General features: G+C 43.1%; 1 protein-coding gene across 1 annotated transcript in view; it reads right to left on the bottom strand.

Moving 5' to 3' along the window:
- ipo11 (importin 11) overlaps positions 1–17,960 on the bottom strand; it is a 145,135-nt gene extending 127,175 nt beyond the window's left edge. Inside the window, exons 1-4 of the mRNA XM_049001391.1 lie at positions 17,246–17,960; positions 14,487–14,587; positions 10,890–10,962; positions 10,354–10,557 (exon numbers count right to left, since the gene is read on the bottom strand). Of these exons, the coding sequence (XP_048857348.1) occupies positions 10,354–10,557; positions 10,890–10,962; positions 14,487–14,587; positions 17,246–17,434 (567 nt within the window). The 5' untranslated portion in view covers positions 17,435–17,960. The remainder of the gene's footprint in view (positions 1–10,353; positions 10,558–10,889; positions 10,963–14,486; positions 14,588–17,245) is intronic.
- Positions 17,961–25,018: the final 7,058 nt, after the last annotated feature.

The raw sequence follows: 25,018 nt of genomic DNA, 5'->3' as shown, positions 1-25,018 counted from the left end.
TTGGTCAAAGCAACAAAAGTGTGGAAAGCTTGGGTCAGAGAGCAATAGTCAGCCAGCATCCAGAAGTCCTGGGGCAGTCGGGCTGAAGGGCCTTTCTTAAGGCAACGAATGTGAGAGGGAATACTCAGGAACACGGGATTCGAAGCCATAACCGTGGAGCCAGGCACAGATCCTTAACCCATAATATGCAACCTATCCCACGCCATTTCCTGTCTCACAAGGCTCCGCTGCCAATCCAATCGGAACAACCTGCACAGGTTATTATCCATGTGTATTATATTTAGGTAGGGCTGTAACGGTACACATATTCGTCATGTGCCATTCAGTACATCATTTTCAGTTCGGTACACACACCGAAACAAATGAGTACATTTATTGTCTCAGTAGGAAACTAAATTCACAAGTAAATGTTCAGCATGGAAAATATTATGCTAATTGTGGCTGTGAGTTAGTAGCAGCTAATGCTGGTTACGGTCAGTCATAAATCAGCGGATTGGAAACACATTCTTGTTGGCTAATAAATAAAACCAGCACTGGACAGAGAATAGTTCATTAGATCAAGACTGTCGGCTCTGTTATACTGAACTTCGATGTGTTGGAGGAAACACATCTAGCATTTCAACTCACTTGATACGACCGGAGCAAGGCAGAAACAGCCCCTGGAAAGAGTCTCCCCATGACATTTAAGGTGACTTGGCAAGAAAATTCAGACCTTGCTATAATATATATATTATATATAAACTATGATTATAGGTATTGCTACAGATATGTCACCATACACAACAGGAAAAAAGGATTTATATGAGATTCAGTTCATGTCTGTTATGTACAAGAGAAAATTAAAAATACAACTTATTTGTACAATATGCAAATAAGCGTCTGAGTTTTTTTTCTATTCAGACAGGTCAGACGCATTGACACTAGCTTATAACGTCCTAAATGTACTTGTGTTTGCAGCTTTAATAATAATGAAAAAAACAAAAATTCTCTTTTCTCTTCTGTATGAAACTGCTCCAAATTGAGGTTTGTTCCAAATCATGAATTTTGTGTACTGTTGCACTCAAAATCTAGGGCACAGAAGATGGTAGCTAAGAAGGTCCCATATCACCCTTTATCCCAGAAAGGGCCCATATCTTTTACTGGTTTGGTCCTAAAACAGCTAACAAAGGTCACTCAGTACCTTGTGTTAACAGCATATGTTGCAGATCTCCTTTCTTCAGGCGGCTGGCTATTACGGTAAATTAGTTTTTATTTCGAGTCCTGCCATCCAAATCCCGCTGGATCTGTTCATCCGACCATATGGCGATTAAAGCCTGTGTTTCCTTGTTTGTCCATCCTTCCATTTAACTTTTTTATATTTTGGTTTCTACTGCTTTTCATTTTGTTTCTCGCTGTTTGCTGTGTGTTCCAAAAGATGCCGGTTGTATTTTGTGTTTCAGAGGCATGCTACTTGCATAACCAATCGACAGCAAATACGCTTGCCAGTCCCACCCCAAAATACCAAAAGAAGTACCCCAGCTGATTTGGCACTTTCGGTACTGGTACTCAACTGGAAGTCAATGGAAAAGCGAAACTACCGAAAGTAGTACCTTTGTTCGGTGAAAAAGCGCCCAATGAACACAAGTCTGTTCTATAAGGTTCACAACTAGCCAAGGAGCATAAAGACTGTTAAGGCCACAACCAAGCTGCAGAGAGAAGCCCAGGTAAAGCCCAAAACGAGAGAGAGAGAGACAATTAGACAGGCAGGCAGTCTGAGAATAACTGAGCAGGATGCTAGACGACTCTGTGTGAGACTGACCAATAGGAGTGTGCGAGAGATCCCAGCAGAGCTTCGCCTTTTCTCCCGCTTTTCTCTCTCACATCATAATCTTGTCAAACACAAATAGGTCTTGCAGAACAGGTGTGAGCCACAGGCTCAAAGTTCCTGACGATGTCACCGCTTTATGAGAATTTCCTCGTCTACATTTTTTGCTGGCCGATCACTTATTTGTTCTCGAGGAAAACAAAGAGAAAGAAAGAGGGCGGGGCTAAGTGACTGACCACCCGTGGTCTTCCTGCATGGTGCTGTGCAGCCCGCTGCGGAGCAAAAATGGCAGCGTCAGAGCTACAAGGATACTGGAAGGACAGGCGCAGCACCCAGAGGCGCAGCACCCAGAGGCGCAGCACCCAGAGGAGGTTCAGGAGTGCATGGCGGGGTGTGAAAAGTGTGTGTATGTTCAGTAGAGCTCAGAATGGCTCAACTTTTATTGCCCTCAATAAATACACATCGCACCCTTCAGGTGAGAAACTCAAACAAAAACTTCAAAACTTCAAAAATCAGTTTGGGAACTCGTGAGCGCTTCAGAGTACTGGGATTCCGATCAAACACCTTCGGGATCCAGCGCGGCTTCAAGGTGCTAAAAAGATTCGGCCTCGACGTAGTGCTGAAATTTTCCACAGCAAAACATCATCTATTGCAGGTATTGTAAATTTTAAAAAAAAAAGTGTGTCAGGAGAGAGACGAGAGGGAGGAGGCTTTGCCTACACTGCTTCTGTGGGATTACCTTTCCAGGTTGTTATAAGACAAGCTGACGAGTCCGGGCGATAAATTTACCTTCCTAAGTAATGCTTAGGATGTAGATCTTCAGATGAATCACAACCGCTGCTAAGTTATGGGTAATAAAAAAGACTGAGTAGATAAACTGCTTGTCAGGAACAGAAATCACCCCCCCTTAAACATTCACTCTTTATTCTGAAACCATAAATAAAAAAAAAACATCACACAGAGAAAAGTTAAACAAATGAATAATTTAACACAGAATATCAGGCTATATTACAATCAGATACCAAAAAGCATACCTAATGAGATAAGGTTTTTATTATGATAATATATATAAAGGTGGACAGTTGCAGCTACAACAGCAGTAGCAACATCTGGGCGGGGTTTGTACTTTGACAGTAAACTGAAGGCTCGTATCTCAAAACTCCTTTGAGCATTCATAGCAACACACAATCATGAAAAATTACTATCATACATTCATTAATAATCTAATCACTAAACTACCTAGAGCTCAAAACATCATGTCGGTCTGTTAGGGTTTGTAACAACAGAAAGCCAATGAGGAATACCAGATGAAGCATTGCAACTGAATCTCAAGACGCAAGCTGTATGAAGTGCTACCCTGCAGAGGCAGCGAACAGCGCAGAAAATCTACCCAAAATGCAGCTGGTCCGAAAACCTAGAAACATCTTGCTCACACACTTTTAATTTCTTCAGTAACTACATATGATTGTGACACAGCTGTATGAAGAATATAAGTGCATCCCTTTATGCCAGAAGATTAAAGAGCAGAGAGAAAGCTGGTGTCTCTCAAACTGAAGTCCAGCCTCCTCTCTTTAATGCAAGGCTCTTGAGAACATAAGTCAAAAATCTGCCCCAACCAGTTAGCCAGTTTAAAAAGCAGCCGAGAGTCGAAATGGTCAGCAAAGAAAGAGGGACAGAGAACCCATTTCCGCACCTAATCGTACGAAACTTTACAGTGACTCCAAATAAACAGACCAAAAGCATGACCGGGCCTGAGAACAGAAAAATCAGCACTGCCACATCATGAGCTTGTGCTACGCTACGTCCCGCTCATTTTACAACATTAGCATATTAAATTACCCAGGAGGGCCAATGGGGCAAATGCGCCGTTACACTAACGTTGGTAAATTTGCATCTGCCGGCACGTCGCCTGTCACTCTGGCCCTAGGCAGGTGGCCCGTCGTCCAAAGTCAGTCAGCACCAGGCAGGAAAATCACGGGTTATTAACGAAAGAATCATATGGCTGATTAGAGAGAATCAAGATTCAAATTCAAGCATTAAATTAGCCGTAAAGAGGAAAGAAATTATTGGTGGTGGGATGCCCTTGGGAGATGACGAGAGGTTAAAAAAAGGAGCGGAATTGTAATGCAGCCGGTCGATTCACCGGGAAGCGAGGGGCCGAATGGGAAAATCAGGATGACACGGGAATGGGTGACTGGAGGATCCGAGGGGAGGTGCCTATAGATTGGCTCATATTACACATTCCAGAGGAAAGGGACCGAGAATGAAATGGAGCTCAACGATTTGTTGCCACAACAGACAAACACCATTAAACGCAGTATACATCTGAACTCATTTGCTTATGTGCTTCACTGCAGTGAGCTTCTAAGTACCAGTACTGGCATAAAACCTTTACGAAAATAACAGTGCCCTCGCTGGTTAAAATCTGTTTAACCCTTTATTCAAAAGTGACACGTTAGATCACATCACATTCATGCAGATTATAAAAGGATTTCAGTTACACCACATGACCTTGAAGCTTAAAACATACCGTACCATATTAGAACGTAATCCCCAAGAAAGTCGGACTTTATTTAAATAGAACAAAGGTTCATTTTGACACAATCTTTCCAACTCATAACCTTGCCATCAATCCAGTGACTTTGTAAATTGCCGTTACTAAACTCTGATGGCTTGTTTCAAAGTCGGCGCTCTGCTCATCCGGCTGTAGCGCAGATCCTCTCTCTTACACGCGTCTTTGACTCAGAGACACACTCGCTTGCACCGTCCGTCCCCCCAGAAGGCAGGGAAAGCCGCCTCCCAAACAGCCAGCCTACCGGCGAGTCACAAAGCCACCTGTTCACCGCTAATGTTTGCATGCATCAATTGGAGCAACTGTAGAGTGCAGATGGAGAGAGAGCCGCGAGCTCTCAGGTGATGCAGCTGTCAAGAACTATCAGATAACAGTGTCGATGGCACAGACACAAGAACCGGACTGGACCGGACCAGCACAGCCCACCGATACAGATGAGGATTCTAGAGCACACCAATCCACTGCACCGTGCATGGCCAGCTGGGCCGCAATAAGGATGCAGCCAGCAGAATTACTAATAACTAATGTCCACAGTCATCTGTATAGGATCAGAGTGGGGATAGAGGAGCGACGTGGAGGAGGGGCACGTCAGTAGGGAGCAGTTTGTTGTTTGTCTTCTCTGGTCTCTGTTTATAGTTAGATCTTTCGGGCCTGCTCCAGCGCAGCACCAACCACGGCCACCACGGGGCCGTTTCTCGGGAGCAGGGTGCGGCTGGCACTTCCCCCCAAAGAGATTAGTCGAAGTTTCATCAGCCCCAGCATCGCGGCGGAGTGAACTTCAGGTGACCTGCCGATGAGCGGCAGTCGATATTTCTGCAGCAGTAAACAAGCTGCTCTGTTGTGTTCTTCCTGCTGAGTCATGCGTACGGAAGCGGCGGAAGCGTGGCGGACTAAACCGCGTGTGCGGACAAAGCACATGCAGGACCGAGGACTTTCAAGTTCACAGAAACGGAGTATAACTCTGCAGCATCCCGTGTCCCCTTGGGTAACAGCCATCAATTGGCCATGAGCGGGCCAGCTATCTAGCCAGGTCAGATGACTGCATGTGAATAGCACAGCATCATGCGTTAGCTCACAGCGTCATGTCTTAGGGCTACTGGCTGCATAGTAGCACTGAACCCCAGTCAGCTCGCATCTCATCCGCTCAGCTGAAGATCTGACAGTTAACGGCAGCATCATGCCTGCTGAGGAAGAGCAAGCCTCCTATGCACAGCCCAACTTCAGGCATAACAAGAGCCAGATCGGCCCAACTTCATTTCGGTCTGCAAAGGGTGCAGGGGGATTTACATTTTCATTCTCAGCAGAATCAAACTAGTCAACAAGGAGTTAATTTAGCATGGAAGGCCCAGTTCTTGGTTAACCAGTATTCTCAGTCTAGAAAGTTTGGGCTACTAGCATGGATCACCTTTTTCTTTCAGACCAGCGATTCTCAACACGCGTGTCGTGGCACACATTTGGGTCGCAGCCAGTTCTGAAAGGGACGTAAGATGTAAGCATTTTAAAACCTGCAAGCCCCTATGTGGAAACTATCACATTTCTAGTCTTGGGTCTGCAAATGTTTAGTGCAGAACTAGTGATCACTAAACCAATCCAAGAAGCCAAACCACAGATACTTTATTTAAAATTCACTGGCACATCCAATCAGAATTCTGCATTTGGCATTGATTGGCGTAAACTGCAGAGTGCACTCCATGATGGACTACAGCATTAATTTAAACCTGTACTTGATATAGAGTCGCGATTGAGCTGGCATGGTTAAAAATGGGCCGAGGTGCAAAAAAGTTTGAGAACAACTACTTTAGACCATTAATTTCAGATTCTGGACATTTATACTTCGTCACAAGGGAAGAAAATCGCTTATATCTAATCGTTCCAGGCAACTGGCATTAAGGAAGCAGAAGATCTCTGTCCTCCAAATCACCTGAAGACCAAATGTGAATCAGATCAGTAAGTTAGTTTTTTTTTTTTATTCAGATACCAGGTACCGCTATCTATTGCGGCTCAAATGGCTGTTCTTGGCTATTTAAAAAACATCATAAATACTACAGTGCTGCATTGCTTACAAAAATGGCCCAAACATTTCTGCAACAGCAACGCCCCACCAGGGAAGTGAAGGTGAATCACTTCAGCAAGCCCAGGGCCAGCTGCTTAACCACCTTGGGCCAGGATGTCAATAAGCCAAAGGCCTTTGGTCCTTGCAGGGGAAGTAGTCTCACTAGCTGCCTGTTTATTTCCCATGCTTGTTAGGACAGAGGCGCCACCTACTGATGGAGGTGTACGAAGCCCAGCACGCCACCATTGCTGCGGTACCTGGTGCTGCTGAGACGGGACACTGCTTGCTTACACGCCAGTACCGAAAGTGACGCTAAAAACACAACAGTGAAACAGCTGGAAATTATAAGCACTACATTTAAATTCTGGCTTCCGTCAAGCGTCATTAAAATAAGACGAACAAAGCATTCAAGCAAAGGTGAACAGGAGGGTTTGTTCCAAAGAGCACAATCAATTCTTACACCCATTCAGATGTGACAGGATCAGGCAATGTAGTCACCTAAAGTCTCCAGGTGCAAATCCACTGATACTGCAGGCTTACCGTGTAGTAATATGGAGCAATACTGTGCTGGGTGATTAATATGTATTAAGAGAGAAAGACGCTCTTCTCACACGATACTCTGCATGGCCTCATGCCTGAAAAAGCCTATTATTACTGGCCAGGGCCATCTGATAACAGCTATTCCAGGACATCCAACACCCTACATCTAATTTCTTCCATCGTTTCAGGCATTTCTGGTGGTAATCGGGCGTCTGACAAAAGCCACTCAATGTCAGAATCCAAATCCACAAATAGAGGGTAGAAGATAAACCAAAAAAATCCTTCTAAACACACACACACACACAGATGTTCAGAAATTCAGACAAGAATGACTGGCAGCTACACAGTGCCACCTGGTGGGGATGGTCAGTAATGCAGCAACCCATAGGAAGGTCAGTGCAGGTCTGCGTATGAAGTCTTTGAGAGGTAAAACACAGCATCTCTTTGCACAAAAGCAAAAACTCAGCATCACGTAACAAATCACACATTAAGTGATTTATCCAAATTTGATGCCCGAATGACTCCAGCTACAAATGTGTCACCTCAAAAAAGATGTTATTTTCAACAATTTTTAATAGATTCTTTTCCCATTAACTGCTGTAAAAGTAAGCCACATTAAAACAGGTAAAATGGGTTTATTTATTCTCTCCACAACACTAAAAGATAATTAAAGTAGATTTGTTACTCACAATGTTAATTTATTGCTAGAGAAACAAGCGTTGCTGCCTCAGCATGGGAAAATTGCCAAATATATTTCATAAAGAGGAAATATGGCCTCTTCCATAAGCAGGGGTCCTGCCTCCATACATCGTTCAATAAGCTTCAAGACAAACTCTTTTTCTAAGCTTCCTGCCAGTGTCCGCTTCATCTGCCTGCTCTGAATGCAGGAATGCTCACGTATATCAACAGAATTTAATATTCCCTGCCAAATGAGCTTCAGCCAAATTAACACCCACAATAATAAAACTAGGTGGTCCGTTCAGGTATTCAGATGACAGACTGCCGCACTGGCTTCATAGGTGGTACTGCTGCTGGGTTGCAGGTCCAAGTCACTCCTGCATGTTCATGTCCTCACCGGGTCACTGAGGGGTCCATCCGCAGTCCAGAGACATGCGGTATCTCCTCATCGCTCACAATGAGTGTGCCAGGCATCCCATCCAGGGTATAGCCCTCCCAGTGCCCTAAGTTGGTTGGGACAGGCCCCCGGCACCCCTGTGACCCTGCCCAGGAAAAACAGTTGGATAACAGGCGGATGATGAATGGTTGTGATGGCCAAATACAACTTCATGAACCATATTCCGCACTCAGTGGCACTCTTGGTTTGCTCTGGGGAATGAATTGAGGCCTTTTTTGAAAAGAGGGCACCATCTAATGGTATCAGAAAATACAGCATTTGGTTCATAAAACTAAATTTGGCTTTTACTAATGGATGGACGGACGTATAGATGATGACAGTTTAACACAGAGTGGCATATTCACCCATTTAAACAGCTGGATTTTGTAATGGATCTAAACCCAAAGCTTTCAGTTGACCGGTTAAGGGCCTATTCCGCTCAGCTACCTGCTGTGAGGGTGAGTCTGGGGGAAATCCCAGGAACGCCCGGTCTGGCTAAATCCTTTGGCTCACACAGCTTCCACCACTGCCAAAGCTTTCCAGACGATAAATTATATCATCGAGTCACTCATCTTTATGGTGGTGACTCACCAGATCTCAGCCCTCTGAAATAATATCAAACAGGCGCGGAAGCAGCGCGAGTCTGTTCCATTTACATTTGGCTAGAAAGCCCATAGTTTGGGGGTCAGTTGGTGCAACAGTTCACCACAAACAACAGTATTAATGGGGGCATGTCAACGAGCCTTCGCTGATACAGTGAAGGCTACAGATTCAATCCACCACCAGGACACGATGCTGGGGGCCCTGCTGGGGTCTGCCCACTCAAAATTCTCCTGAGTCACCCTGAACTAACATCATGGCTCATCGCTCTCCTTCCCCCTAAACTTTAATTAATCACCCGCCCAGTCCGACAGCCAAAGACAAGGATCACGTGAACGGTTATATTTACACTATTTGACCTGAATACCTCCATTTCCCCTCCGCTAACCTCAGCATGCTGTTCATCACCGCTGGAATGAGAGTGAGCTGTTGTGAGATTGAGCCACAGTACAAACCGACGGGAGGCTTTGCTTTCTCTAGCATACCTTTCTGTACGCCACATAAAAAAAAAAAAGAGTTCATTATCTATACATATTTATTAAACAGCCCTTAAATCTGGGTTGACTGCAGGAGGAAATTAAATAATTAAACCCTGAATGCAAACTGCACTGGGAGCAAAAGAAAAAAACGTTAATGAACACCCCCCCCCCCGCCCCCCCACCACCAACTCCCGCCTCATACATTAGAGAACGTCAGTTATTATGAAACTTCTTCCACGGAGATCTCAAGAGATCGCATGAGACTGACACCTCCCATCTCCCACCTTAAACTCATGACTGGGGGGGGGGAGGGGGGGGACAGAAAGTGCAGAACTACAGCCACCCTAGAGTTTTAAGTTGGCTATCAAGCAGTGTAAAGCTGTGAGGACTTAAAACCAAGGTGAGCCCCATGAAGAATGACTAATACCATAACAAAAGCTCTGGGCAATATTTTTTCCCCCAGTAGACCCTGCATCTCCAAAACCTGAGCCGCACACTACACTGAAACTGGCAAAATGACTCGCATGATAAATTTTTAAAATCACCCGAAAAATGCTGATATTTCAAAAGTACCAGAGCATCGAAAGAGTCTAATTAAATCTTCGGAGATAACGAGCCTCAATTTAGGGCTTTTACTAAAAATGGCAGTGAAATGCACACACTGTACAGCCCTGCAGCTGACTACTAAACACGGCACTGCTCACACAGTGCACCCCCAGAACATTCTGTAACCCAGCTCTCCACCAGAGGGCGCTTGCTCGGCTAACTCTCTCTCCGGGGCCCTCGTTTTCCTCTCCGTTGCTGCTCTGGCAGTACTTGCGTCGCCCTGTGGGCAGCCCTCAAACGAGCTGATTGACTATTCAGTCTCATGAATGTCTGCTGTGGTCGATAAAGAACTTTGAATGTTCCCTCAAATTGGACAGCGGCACTCCTTAGGCTGAAACAAGTCAGCAAATCAGGCTTTCCTGTGACCAACTTGGGGCGTTTGCAGAAATAAACCCCTTTCCGTGCATTTTGGAGGAGACTCCTGCTACTCAGCAGAAATAAATAACTTGTATAAAAATAAGGGAGAGACATTATCTTCAGTCCTAGCTGAATAGTTTGATAACATTACATTTTTGTGCCACAAAGCAAGCAGAGCAGCCCCATTACCTCCCAAACCCAAACACAGGTACAGGTCACCCTACTTACATCCTGGAAAAGCTTCTTGTCTGTGGCCAGTCGTTTGGAGGCCAGCGTCTTGGTGACGTGGTAGAAAGTAAGCAGGGCTCGGTGCTGCTGGAGGCCGTCCTGCACCTTGACAGACTCCAGCAGGATGGGGATGAGTTCAGGCCACTGACGTGGGCAGTCCAAACGGGCCACCTTGGCGATCAGTACCGCGATCTGTGTGGCGATCTGTCAGGGAACAGGCAGGCACCAATACTCAGACCAGCTTCATATCAGTAGGTTCATACACACGTGAGATATCAACCAAACTCACTGTGGCTGCCTGATTCCTTAGAGTCCCCGGCATATTTATCCCTCCTACACTCTAGCCTCTGCATCTTCTTCAACCTCCCCTCACCCCCCAGAGAAAATCAGCCCTCCCAAAGTGATGTAGCTATCCTATTACAAGAGGCCAGACTTTTTGCAATCTGCACAGAAGACCTCAGTTGGGCATTTTTAAGCTGGCAGATGTGTCAGGGCCCCCAACTGGTGCTGGGGGCTGGAGGTTTGACAGAACTGACCTGGTTGACCGGCTCGTTGAAGTTGGTGATGAGGCCAGCACGTAGCGAGCTCTTCTCCTCCTCCGACAACGCACTGACAAACAAAAAAAAATAAAAATTGTTAACCAGTTTAAAAACAACAATAAGCGAGGGTGACCCCTGTTAGATGTAGGGTATGTTAATGTCGAACCTTTTCTTGTGTGAAGCCACCAACCAAACACTACTGCCTTCGTCGCACATGCAGGGGGACCACACACGCATCCACACACCCCAGGTTCAAATAAGCCCCTGCACACGCTTGGCTTAACAGCTTGACTTGGAAATGTCAGGGTGAGAAACGCTAATGGCCATTCTTCTCCGGGACGATGGCGGAAGTAGCGAAGCGCTGACATTTCCCGAAGATTATCGGGAGTTATGCTCCTACCGTTTCCCACCTGCGGGAAAGGCCGTGGGGTCGAGAGCAAGCCGCCGCTGGATGGCTAGGTGACACCCCCAAGGGGTCAGACGGCACTTTCTAATCTCGACACGTTGAAGCGCCTTCGGCACGTCGCATCAACGGGTGTCAGACTGCAAAATTAACTGCCACTTTCAGGGGGCGGGGGTTTGGGGCAGAGAAGAGAGCTGCAAACTCAATCGGAGCTACGACTCTGACAGGTCTGACAAAAGAATCTAATTTAAAGTGTTCTACATAAACCACGTCTCCCCGCCACCGGAAGGCAGCACTCCTAGATTCGACATGGGCGATTAACATTTTCGCACATTAAAAGAAATGCTCCATTCGGGCCGAGTGAATGGAGAGAGGCTATACAAGAACGGCATGGAGGATGGCTATCCCATGATGGTGAAAGGCCGGAACACAAATCCCATTACTGCAAAGGGTGCCAACCAATACCACAGATATTCTTTGCGACCTGATACAGGGAAATGATAACACTGGAATCCTAAAACAAACACACACCCACACACAAAACGCAAAAGTTTGGCCACCCCTTGATAAATAACATATTTTGGTAATTTTTTAATTGAAAAGATGTAAACACAGTCTCTCTAGGAAATGGAAAAAAATGCACAATATTTTCAGCAAACATTGATGCATAGTTACTTTTTATGTGAAAAATTGAACAAAGATAAAAAAAATAAAAACATCGTTTAATGACAATGACAAAAAAAACTCATTAAACAACAAAAAACATTTATTGATACATATTTGAGTTAATTTCACAAGCAGAATCTGACTTGAATTTGAAGACCAAATGAAAAATGTAACACTTCACACATGTGAATGTGCAGTATTATTCAAGCCCCAGCTTCAGTGCTTTGTGGAGCATCCTTTAGCTTTTATAACTTCTATCATATGTTTTCGGTAAGTGCCGACAAGCTTCTTACGCCTCTAAATCGGAATCTTTGCCCATTCTTCACATGCAAAAGTCTCTAGCTTAGTGATGTTTGACAGCCACCATGCTGCAACTGCCTTCTTTAAATCCCACCAAAAAGTTTCAATCGGATTTAAATCTGGTGACTGAGAAGGCCACTTCAGGATGTTCCAGGATCTTTTTCTCAACCAAGCTTTGGTTGATTTGGAGGTGTGTTTGGGATCATTGTCTTGCTGGAAAGTCCAATGATCACCAAGGTGCAATCCATTACTGAATTATTCATCATTGTCATTTTAACATGACATGACAATACCTCCTTAGGTAAAACAATAAATAGGTTCTTAAATGGGTCAATAAAGGGTATAAATGTAAACTTAGACTTAAACTGTGGTTCTCGGCATACTGTTTCCGATGTTGTCTCTTTAAATGACTGAAAAGGTTCACTGTGCTGCCATCCAACGTGCGAACCTTTTCTCTGCAGACTTTGCAAATAACGACTGTTTGTTCCTTATCGTTCGGGTAAAAGCCAAACCACTTCCATATCACTGATGAGTTTTTTTTTAGGGACCAACTCATCCATTGCATTCTCACTTTCAGCCATTGCTTCCCGCTACACTCAGAATCAAAGAGAGTGGTGGACTGAGAACTGTACGTATTAGGAAGAGCATAGAGCTGCAGATAGAATGTAATCTATACAGATGATTTTACTTCCATTTCCAATAAAACGCGGGTTTGCCAACTTCGGCCAGCTGGCTGGAATGAGATTTTCAATTCGAGATGTCTGCACATATATGTAACAGTTCTTACCTTGTAAATAGTCTACTTTTTTATTTAATATTGTAAATACACTTTTGATGTACCTAATTTTAGGTTTATAATGGAATAATATAGATTTTCCATTGGATTTCCTTTGTGAGTCTGAATGTGTGAGTCATGCCCTGAAAACGTACATGTTTTGTTTCGCCTGAGTTGATTTAAATAACAAATAACATTTTACTTTATGTGGCTGTTAAAAGCGGAAACTTGAAACGAACATGAAATCACCTGAAAGAGGAGAGTTGATTTTTGGCTCGATACACTAATGGAATTGTAGCCTTGATGTAATTATTTTGATGTTGAAAATGCTAAAACATTTAACAGCAAACAATAGCAAATAAAAATATTACAAATATTTAATTTTATTTTTTTAGTTTAATCTTCAGAGAGAGCCTGTCTGGTGGCATTATAGCCTGTGCACTTTTGCTTTGAAGTGACTTTATTTTTGCACTAATGGCACTACGGATTATACAATACACAGTTTCTGGGCAAATAAACATGTGTTTGTGTTTAAAATAAGAGTGAAACCTGTGTCTTTGTGCACTGCACAGTCAGACCTTAACACCGTTCCTTAACATTGGTTTCATTTCATCTTGGTGAACATAATGACTTTCAGAAATCAAAGGGAAAAACTTTAAAGCATGCAAAACTGTAAAACGTATTTCTTCCATGATCAAACTCATCACCATTACTGTCCACTGTAAAAAAAAATAAAAATAGCAAACAGATAATACAAGAGCCTTTAAAGGTTACAGCAGTTTCTTCTGCTTTCTTTCATTCATCTGTTCAATAAACATATGAAAAATGTTCCCGTGTAGCTAATTATGCTTGATTATCTAACTGCTTAAAACACAGTGTAGGTACAGATGCTGGTTTGATTATGTTAACGTAGCCCGTCTGCTATATGAGATCTTGCTATATTATAAGATCACTTTGAATTTCAGCGATGGGTCAGACAATTTGAGTACATGGTTAGTGTTATATATATCTCTCTCTTTCTCTCATTGGTAATGTCTGTCGTAGTGTACCGGTCCCGGAGTGCGTCTGGTCCCGGAACCAAAGAAAAGTAAGCGAAACAAATGTGATACCTTTTCAGTCCTGGTCTCCTATGCAACGCTGTCTGAACAAATGCTGGGATATTTGGTAAAATGTGCAACTATCTACTTATTCTTGCAACGAGAATAAACAAAAATTGGCAACTTGCATACTTGATAAACTCGTATGCGTGATTGTGCCCAAATGGACTCCAAACAGGTAACGAAAGGAGGACATTAATCATGAATTCCATTCTGCTGTCTCGTTCCTATGCGCAACGTGGGGGGGGGGTACAATTATGCACAGACACAGCACAAGTATGAGTAAGACCTAACCCCTTGGCTGCGGTCAGTGCAGTTCCAGCCCATGGACTGAGGGAGGCAAAGGGACTTACTGGGGGGCAACGCGTCTCCAGTAGCGGTCGATCCCATTCTTGAAGTACAAGACAGCCAGCCATCGAACATTCACATCCAGCAAGTGGTTGTTAAAGATATTCTGGAAGGGGAACAAACAATTAGGCTAGAAAAAAAGCATCTTATCAGCCATCAGGACTTCTGCTACCAAAACTTTAACATTCATCACTGAACATTCTAACACCAATCAATATATACAAACTGCTAACAGAGTAAGATTTACAAGTCAAAAGCATTTTAAAGCCCTTACCAAGCACTGCCTCAGCTTGTTCAGAGGTGTCACTAACAATGAGATGTAAAAGAATCACACCATGCGTGAGAGACTGCAGAGGGCCACCTATCGATGTACTGTTATTCAGCACATGGAATCCAGGAGTACCATAGCAACAACCTCTAAACACTGTGACATGGCTCAACGATGCCAGAGACAGGTGGAAGCAGGCGTATGGGCTGAAGGAAGGTGGAAGCAGGTGTATGGGCGGAAGGAAGGTGGAGGCAGGCGTATGGGCGGAGGCAGGCATATGGGCGAGGGCAGGTGAATGGGTGGAGGCAGACAGGGACAGGCAGATGGGCGGAGGCAGGTGAATGGGAGGAGGCAGGCAGGGGCAGGCAGATGCCCGGAGGCAGGTGAATGGGTGGAGGCAGGCAGATGGGCGGAGGCAGGTGAATGGGTGGAGGTAGGCAGGGGCAGGCAGATGGCTGGAGGCAGGTGAATGGGTGGAGGCAGGCAGATGGGCAGGGTGATGGGGAGACAACCGTATGCAGCAGGATTCACGATACGATAATCCCACGGTGCTCATTCCCCCCTCCCCCACACTGACATTTCACACAGCCTGTCTGGTACAACAGCAGCTTTGCATAAATTCTACTTAGAAAATGAAGACTCCCCCTCCCCCCCATTTCTTAAGATGACTTGGTAGTTAGCAATATCAGGGAAGTCAGACCAATATAGTCAGGCGGGCGTTCAAAAACTTGGGAAAACATAATCAAACTGTCACACTGTTTACCTGTTAAATTGGAATATAGAAGGATGGTTTATTTGTTAAGTTGCTTGTTGTGTCTATACTTGTGATTATACTTGTGAAAATGAGATGCAACAGCCTCCCTTTCCCTTGTGAATGTGCTACCCTTTCATCCTCCCGCCATCCATAAACTGCAAGCAGGAAGGCCGTCTCACAGAAGCAAACACACAACCTGAAATAGCCACTCAGCAGTACTTCATGACCATGCCGATGGTGCCGAGAGGGTCCTGGCGTCGCTCCGGTTACCCTCCACACAACAGAGGCGGATTAGGGCCACTGCGTTACTAACAGGCTAGAACATGGCTGCAGAAGGGCCCAGAATGAATCAATCTAAAGTAAATGCCTATTAAGCTTTCATACAGCAAAGATGGCCTGTCACCCCACTTCATTGCATAAAGAGATTATACCAATTTAGAGGGTCCGATCAACTGTGACTTTGCACACGACCCTGATTTCTGAGAATCCAAGCAATCAATGCCTGCAAAAACGCCTGGGGATCTTCACAGAGATAGGGGCGTCAATCTCTGAATAAAGCAGCTCTGTTTATTCTCATTATTAAACTTTAACTACGGAATAAACACACTAAATTAAATCATGCATCTGGCATTCTGCATTAAACAGTGCAGAAAGAAACATTCATACTTTGGATAAACTGTCAAAAACTTAGCGCTAATGTTAAACTGAAATGTCATACTATCAACTGAAATGTCATACTATCTCTCTCTGCATTGCCTACAAAATACGGTGGAATATTTAATGTGCAAACATCTTAAACATGTCGTCCTATTCATAACGCGCCATTAACAGACACAAATTAACAAGGACATTACACAAAGATTGGACCTGTACTTAATATGCATCACTGCCCCACAGCTTAGGTAAAACACTATGTTCTTATTGGTCCAGGGATGTCACAAGGGTGCCAAATATTTACATGGAACATCATGGTAGTTCAGGCAGCCTAATAAGAGTTCTATTTTAGTGTGTTTTAATGTGTGTTTCTTTATTAATCATTAACATAAAAACCAGTGTGGCTGTTTATTAATAAATAAGCAGTCATTCTCAGCAGAATTGTCTTCGGTTTTCAAAATACAAGTGACTGTTCATGGTTTCTGCGGCAACAAAACGAACTTGCATCCAGCGAGTAGCCCGACCAGACATTCTATCCTTATAGGGACTAGATTTTTAAGAGCAAATTGGAACATTGGTTAGATGTTAACAAATAATTTTCTTCCAAAAAATTCACCATTGCCAGTCATTCCTTCATTTTTTTGTTTGTTAGCTGTGGTATAAGCAGGATAAACCACTTCGAGGTGTGCGATCATAATGAAAATAATCAGCAGAGTGATCATTTCCATATAACCGCATACGTCGTTTGGATTGTCCCTTACTTCAGTGATTCTCTAACCAGTCTTCAGGGACCCCCAGACACTCCATGTTTTTGCTCCCTCCCAACTGCCAGGGAATTGGGGGGAAAGCAAAAACGTGGACCGTTTGTGGGTCCCTGCAGACCAGTTTGAGAAACACTGCCTTACACAGTACACCGTCATTCTGCATACATATATACTTATTAGTGAACAGGGGAGGCAGCACCAGCTGGTACCAGCAGGCTCCACCCAACAGTTGACCACCTATCGACGAGTCTGCAGACATGCATATGATGCCAGTTTGGCCTGATTTCTGTGTTGGTGTTTGTGTCAGTGTCGGGGGGGAAATACCAGCAAGACAGAGTAGAAGCCCGGCTGCGTCTCCCACTGCTTGAGCTGCTCCTCAGCCGGCTTCAGCACCGCCGTGTCCTGGCTGGTGGCCTGCGTCAGGGCCTGCAGGACCACCGAACTGGCACTGTTGATGTCCATGGGATCCCTGAGGAAACATGGGCCACTCTTCATGCCAGGTACGCTCAGCATAAAGTAATCTTAGCGGCTGCCTCTCCTGCAGCACCTGAAGAACTGGCAGATACAGTAAGCATGCACCACACAGAGGAGCTGGCACAGCATCTACACAGGTCAGCACAGCATCTACACACGTCAGCACAGCATCTACACACGTCAGCACAGCACTCACTCTCTTCTAAAATTTACATCCTATAGGTTCTGGAACAATAATACAATTCAGTACAGTCCTCGAGTTCAAGTCTGACTCAGAGCTTCCAAGGAGCGGCTGTGACCTAATGTGCAGTAAAAGGCCAGGCCTGCATTGAGGAAATGAGTAAACAAACCCAGCAGAGCTTAAATCCATGTGATATTTTAAGGTAAATATTTCTTATAGGTTATCTAAGCAGGAGCCCATAAACAGTTCGGTTCATTGCTATTTGTGTTACTGCGAGTCACCACTGCAGCAATGAGAGAAGACAATTACAAAAGCCACTTTCTAAATAACAGACAGCCAAACATTTGACCAAAAGAACACTAAATACTGCACACAGCAGAAGGTATGACAATACATATTATTTATTATTCTGGTGAAGATTCAAAGCACGATTCAAGAATACTTATGGTGCTTAGGCTGAACCTGACAGAGAATTTCTCCTTTGTCTTTCCAGATGACGCCTATGCATACTATTGGTCAAGCCTGCAGGCCAGATTACACCCATTTATTTTCTACTGGAAAAGAGGCGAGATCCAAAGGTAAAGTTTCGGTTCATTAGCGTCACCCTTGGTCACACCAAAATCATTCTAAGCTTTTCTGCAAATATTCATCGCTAAGCTATTTTTCAACTATTTCAACAACAATTTTTCTACTGATTAATCTACTATTAAATCGTTTGGTCAATTAATCTGAACGATTACTTTTCCCCAAAGAAAATCAACTTGGCCATTTCAATTAATTTTATTTTGATGAACTGCATGCCGTTACAGGTAGATAATGTACACAGGTTTTTCGGCCCTATATTAAGGTTATTTTCACCCATAATACAAAAACAGATTAGCAGTATGCCTAAAAATATTAATGAAATATGTATTGTGATGCCCAAAAGTTAATCTGATAAATTTGGTGCATCCATATAAATTCGGTTGCGGATCACGTCACATGCGACACAAGTGAAAAACGCTGTAGTCACGATGAAGGATGGGGCAGATCAGCAGGCAGATCTTTTAAAAGAGGAGATATTGTGGTTACACAAGGTAAAAATATGTTGGTGGTGTGGCAGATGTACAGTTTAAAGCCTGGCGTTTTTTTTTGGTAAAATATGGTTGTCATTTTTATTACGGTTCTCAAATTGTTTCCTTTTATTTAGTGTCCGTTTTCGTTTCAGTTTTACGTTAACGGACACTGGCCCCAACAAGCCCAATGCTCATGAACGTACATACAGATACTGTCAATCAACGCAGAATAAGCCCACATTTTAGCTAAACATTTTCACAAACATTTAAGCAATGGAGATTCTAATGTAGCAGATAGACAACTTTATGGCTTCAATTAAAAGTGTTTTAGCAGCTAGAAGGATAAAAGATATTTAAAAGCTGAACACAGACAATACGGTTGTTTGCCGGTCTAGATTACCACATGTTTGTTTTCTCTTCAGGTGCTCATGCTTCTAGCGCTAGTATCACTGTGGTATGCCATCGCACTTTGCAGTGTAAAACCACCTTTTTGTTATGTAATAACTACTCCTATAATTACAGTCATACTAAAGGAAAACATTTGTTTTAATGATTTGAAGCGTTTTAGAAATCATAATAGTAATTTTATTAAATGTTGTTGTAATATGTTGATTTCAAATATTGATGTTTACGCATTTTCCATGTCAATGTTATTGATTAATCGCGGCAGCCCTAGACACGACTATGTCTAGACATCCAACACAAGCGGATAGAAAAATGTCTCAGCGACGTTTGAGAAACTCTTCATAAGAAATGCTTCATATTATATTCACGGGATACATGTGGTGATTTTTTCCTTTGTCTGCAAAGGAAATTATCCACTGAAGAACACAATGTTATATAATGCTTGGATAGAATTTTATTTTTAATATCCAGACTAGGAGACATCTAACTGGAAGCTAGATGAAATAACATCCCAAAAGTAAAACAAAAACTTATTATCGCAATTTATTACTGAAATGAGCCAAAACAAATATGAAAATGGGGACTAAAGTTCCATCCCTGTCTCAGTGTTTAGACCATAAAGGAACAGCAAGGATAGAGCTCGGCCTGTTCCTTCAAGCCCCCAAGGCACGATGGAACTCTAAATATGCCCGGCAAATTGTCTGAACATCAAAACAGAGGACAGCGACCTTGTGAATATTTAAAGTGCATTTCACCTTCTCCCTAATGAAATTCAAATTTGTGTACAGCAGTACAGCAATTCAAAAATCCTTCGCACAAATGAACTGAATGTGTTTTCTGTAAGGGACAAGGGCATGGCAGTCATGATAAATGCTGGCAGATTTGCCAGGGAGCCGTGATGAAAAAAAAAAATATATATATATATTTCTGTACAAATTACAAGGGGTCACAAGCTCAATTTGTTAAAGCTGTGCATTAAAAAAACATGGGAAGCCATTTGTGTCCTAGAAAAATCAGTACATACAACTTGAAATTGTCACAAAAAAAAAAAAACACATCCATGAATCCAGTTTCCAGAACCATTTATCCAGTACGGGGTCATAACCACCCTGGGGTTTATCACAGCAGGAGACACTCAGGGTGTCAGTCCACACATCAGGGGGTGAGCTCACGGACACACACACACACACACAAACACACAGCTCATATATTCCTATTGCATTCCAATGGATATAAACCTATTCCTATATATGATAACCTTAACCATAAGTATGAATAACAAGTGAAATACTAATATTATGTTTGTTCATTAATGAATCGTGACGCATTTTGTCAAGTAGCGACTATATTTGTTTACGATTTGTACTTTAGCAGTAACTGAGTCATTACCAAGTATTTGTGCAACGTCAAGCGTCACCATCAAAGTTTTACATCAATAGGAAGATCGTTTCAACATAATTTTCTTAGACTGCATAAAACTTTTGCACAGAAACAAATGCATAACATGAGAACTGTTGTCAAAATGGCCCTATAGAGAGGAATACAATACATGATTACAAAATATTGCACATTATGTGTTCCTTCAGAGTATATTAACGTTCAAGAACATTGCTCATTGGGATTGTGAGGTCTGGAGACTGGAGACTCATTAGAGCAGTCCATGTTCCATTGGGTGTGCTTTAGGCTGCCACCCTGCTGAGGAATAAAGGATGGCCTTACTATGTCATTTTATCATTATAGCTACCACAGCCAGACTGGTAGACACTGCCATCGATCTGAGAGATCAACTTCGTCATCAGCAAAGTAACCCCAGACGATGACCCACCCGCCCCCATGCCTGGATCCACACATGCAAAACCCATGTGTTCAGCCACTCTCGTTCTGACATGCAAATTCAACCTAAATATTGAAATTTTTGATTCATTAGACCATGGATGTCAAAGTACAGTCCTAGGGGGCCGGAGCCCTGCACAGTGTTTGGTTCCCCCTCATTTAACACACCTGATTCAACTCCTTGTGCTAATTACCACACAGCTTTTGAGCAGAATCAATTGTGGTGGAACAGGAACAGAGCTAAGCTACACAGGGTTTCAGCCCCCCAGGACTGGAGTTTGACACCCCAGCATTAGTCCCATGAACTTTCATTTCAAGCAGGTGTGATCAAACTATTGACTACTAAGCATTATAAATAGGTTAAATGTAAAACTGGGTTAATTATCAGTCAGTGTATTATAGTCAAAAACAAATAGGTGATCATCACAAGCAGCCTGTTTACGTTCGAAGGCCCAACCTTAGGATATTACATTCATGACATACCTCATAACCCGAAGCTGCCGAGCTGGGTGCTTTCATGCATACGAGGATTTGACATTAAAACAACAACATCTCCATAATACGCCAAAAAAAAAAACAAATTTCTCGACGACTGACATTGTGTTTTCATTAAGTGGCTCAATAGACACATGCAATAAAATCTTCAGTAATACAACAGGGAAGAAAAAGGCCCCCCGGTTTATCTTATCCCTGTCACACAGCGGCTACTTAGACAGCATGAAATAATTTAACATTGCCTTTGAATTGAGAATTACGAAGCTGTTTGAACTGTTAAAACCTGAAAATGACACAACAGAGACAAGCATCAGCCACCTACTGACCGAAATGTGTGCAAGTCTCTGGGCGGCTTTCGACAACCGGCATGATCAAAGTCTGCTGCCTTTGAGGATAATGGTCCCCGCGGGGGGGGGGGGGGGGGGGGGGGGGCTTATTTGCCCCCAGCAAACTGGACACGCAGGGCAGTAGAAAGGACATCCATAGTGCCAGGCTGAATACCAACTTTATTTTAAAGGGCTGCTGGAACAATAATAACAATTAATACACAAATACACCGATAGAGGGCCAAAATCACGTACAAAAAAGAACTTTTGATTTTTGTTTTTAAAACAACTAAATATGATTGCTAATAGACATGACAGCTGTACTGCAAAATACTCCAAATGTTTCTTCATATACCCTCTAATCTTATGAACTCTTTGGATTTTTGGAATTAGACAGACAACTTGAGCATATTACAGCAGCCTTCTGAAATGCCACCATCCCCACCTTCCATTCTATAGTCATCACTCCAAAAGCTGATACACATACTAATCATAACTAGTGTTACTTCACCCTCGGATTAATAAACCACCACTCAAACTTGAAAAAATTATAATAAAATAAAATGATTGAAATGATTTTAATATGATTGAAGGTTTAGTTTAGATGCTAGAAGTACACAGAATAACTGTATTCGGCACTACAGCACTACAGACTTTACATTGGCTTAATTAATGAAGACGACATTCAGTATGAAGCCCACTTGAACCAAAATAAACGTGGTGGGACATGATCTCAGGCATATCGCCCAGCCTGGGCCACATCTGACCAAGACAGTACTCAAGACTGATTCCCAAGACAACCATTGTAGGCTGTGGGTTCAGCTTTAGCGCTGTTACAATAGGGACATATAATACATTTGCACAACAATTCCAAAAGCAAAAGTCTTTTCTCGGATTTCTGAAAGATGTCTGTTAAACCACCACCAATATAATGATGATGCATTATTTGCCGATGTGCACAAGTGCAGGTACATAAGAATTCTTTAATCATTGCATACTCCATCTCACTCTCCTGAGAGACACAGACGTGCATACACACAGACTCAAACATCTAGAAGAGGTCAGAGCACTGGGTCTGCTATTTTTCCAGGGCCCCTAGAGCAATGTTCAGGGTTACAGGCCTTGCTAAAGGGCCCAACAATGATATGATCACTCTGTAGGTCATGAGATTTTAAAGAGCAACCTTCCGAGCATGGAAACAGAGTCATAACCCACAGCTAGAGCCAACAAGCCTCCGCACATGTAAAATGAGCTATATAACAGCAGACAACCAGCCTCTGCTTTTGCAGGTTATCTATGCTCCTGGCCCAATGTATCCAACTCTCACAAAATGGATGCATAATTTGTTTAAATGAAGTTTAGGTGTATACGATTGGCTAATAACCCATAACATACGTTTTTGTTTATACTTTAAGCTGTTTGTAATACATAAATACATGAAACCATTACTGTATATGGACGATAACATGAATATATACACTTTTGGCAGTGACGAAACCCCTATAAATAAACGATACAGAACTGTAGGAAGTAACACCATGTACACAAAACATAAGACAATTTAATAACTAAAAATAGGTTAATAACTAGGAAGAGAAACTAGAAACAGAAACTAGCAAGTTAGTTATTATAAGTGCTGTTATTGTCAATTAAGGAGCCAGGGCCTACTTAAACACGTATTTGGCTGACTGAGGAAACGGCCAGATGAGAAAATGTTTTGTTAGCAAATACACGCATCACACGCATGGACTTAAGTGCCGAACTACACAACTAGTTCATACAACGCGTGTGTAGCCTCTAAGGGAAACTGTAATGCCTATACGACTTATACAATGTTCCTATGTTCCCTGAACGGACCTGACGATCTATCAGTGACAATGAAGAGGGCACGAGTCTGGTTTAATAAGAGGACAGCTGAACGAAGCTGGCAAAATTCTCTTTACAAGCAAAACGTGTAAACAGCAGAGCACCTAAAAACGTCGGCCTAGGCTTTAATAACCATAAAAAAGCATTATCTCGCCACGGAACTAAGAGAGCGAGATGCTGTCCGGTCTGGTTACATTATTATTTAGTATCACCTACCTGTGACAAAGACTCTTATAAAAAGTAGAAAGTGCGCTGGTGTCAGCGGTAAGCAGAAACACACACGCTGTCAGGATGGCGCCATCCACAGCCGCTGCGGCGCGCTTTGATGACGTCACAGACGCGAAGATGCCATGGCTGGAGGAGTTCTGTTGGATGTGAGCTTAATATTAACAAAACTAACAAAACGACTGCTGAAAACTTGTAACGTCATGCTGAAGGCGTTTAATGAAGGATACTGGTAATATAAAAACATAAAATATAAAAATTCGCACTGCCGAATACTCGACGTATTAAATGCTAAGCATAGACTGTAATTGGGTCACGCTTCCAATTTAATTCCGTTCACTGATCTGAACACAGTTAACAGCGACATTAGAGGGCGCCAAACTAATTAAAAGAATAAAATACCAACGTTTTTGCAGATGTCATTTTAATTTTGCCCTTAAAAGTAAAACCATACCGAGCGTGCAACGTCATTAAAGACACTTCCGGCATGTAAATGGAGAACGAAATTATAGTTATACCGAATCTCCTACACACAATACCAAGGTTACCAACTTTGGTCAGCTGACCGGAGTGAGACGTTCAATTCCCGTAAGATTTCTTTGCGCCAGCCTGAGAGTCTGAAAACACGTCACACCAGATGCATGAGAGATGGAAACCTGGGATATTCAGTCGAATCAGATCAAATATGATGCTAAGTTAGTACTAAGTTAAAATATGTTCCGGACTTGTAACATGCACCCATGATTTGGAACAGTCAGCAGGCTGTCTCTGGCCACGCCCCCTACACTCGGTCCGGCCCCTGGCTTTTCCTGAATTCTGGTTTCTTTAAACATTGACTTCATTGATATTGTTATTGATTTATCGACAGACCATCATACGTTTTAGACGTTATAATAACAACACTCTATTGATCCCCAAAGAGAGAAATTCTCTCCTTGCCTGCCCCCTCTTACTGTCCATGATACACAAGCACATATGTAGAAAAACGTCAGCTTGGAAGCCAAGGCTGGACTTAACCTACTCCTTAGGGTTCAACTGGAAACTGCCCCATGGCCGAGCGGTCTCAACCCTCCTGCGCAGCGAAAATGGCCTTTCGAAGTAAGGGGTATTCTGTTCTCCCAAGTAAGGCGTGGGTTCGAATCCAACTTCCGACAAAAGTTCTTCAATCGCTACAGCACAATTTGAGCCACTGATCGGCTTTAATTGCTTTGTTTTATTTTTGCGTTTCAGGCAAAAC

The sequence above is a fragment of the Brienomyrus brachyistius genome, chromosome 2 (genome assembly GCF_023856365.1).
Source record: "Brienomyrus brachyistius isolate T26 chromosome 2, BBRACH_0.4, whole genome shotgun sequence".
Taxonomy (NCBI): domain Eukaryota; kingdom Metazoa; phylum Chordata; class Actinopteri; order Osteoglossiformes; family Mormyridae; genus Brienomyrus; species Brienomyrus brachyistius.
Note: the sequence above shows the minus strand (reverse complement) of the source record. Positions and strands in the feature narration are given on the sequence as shown.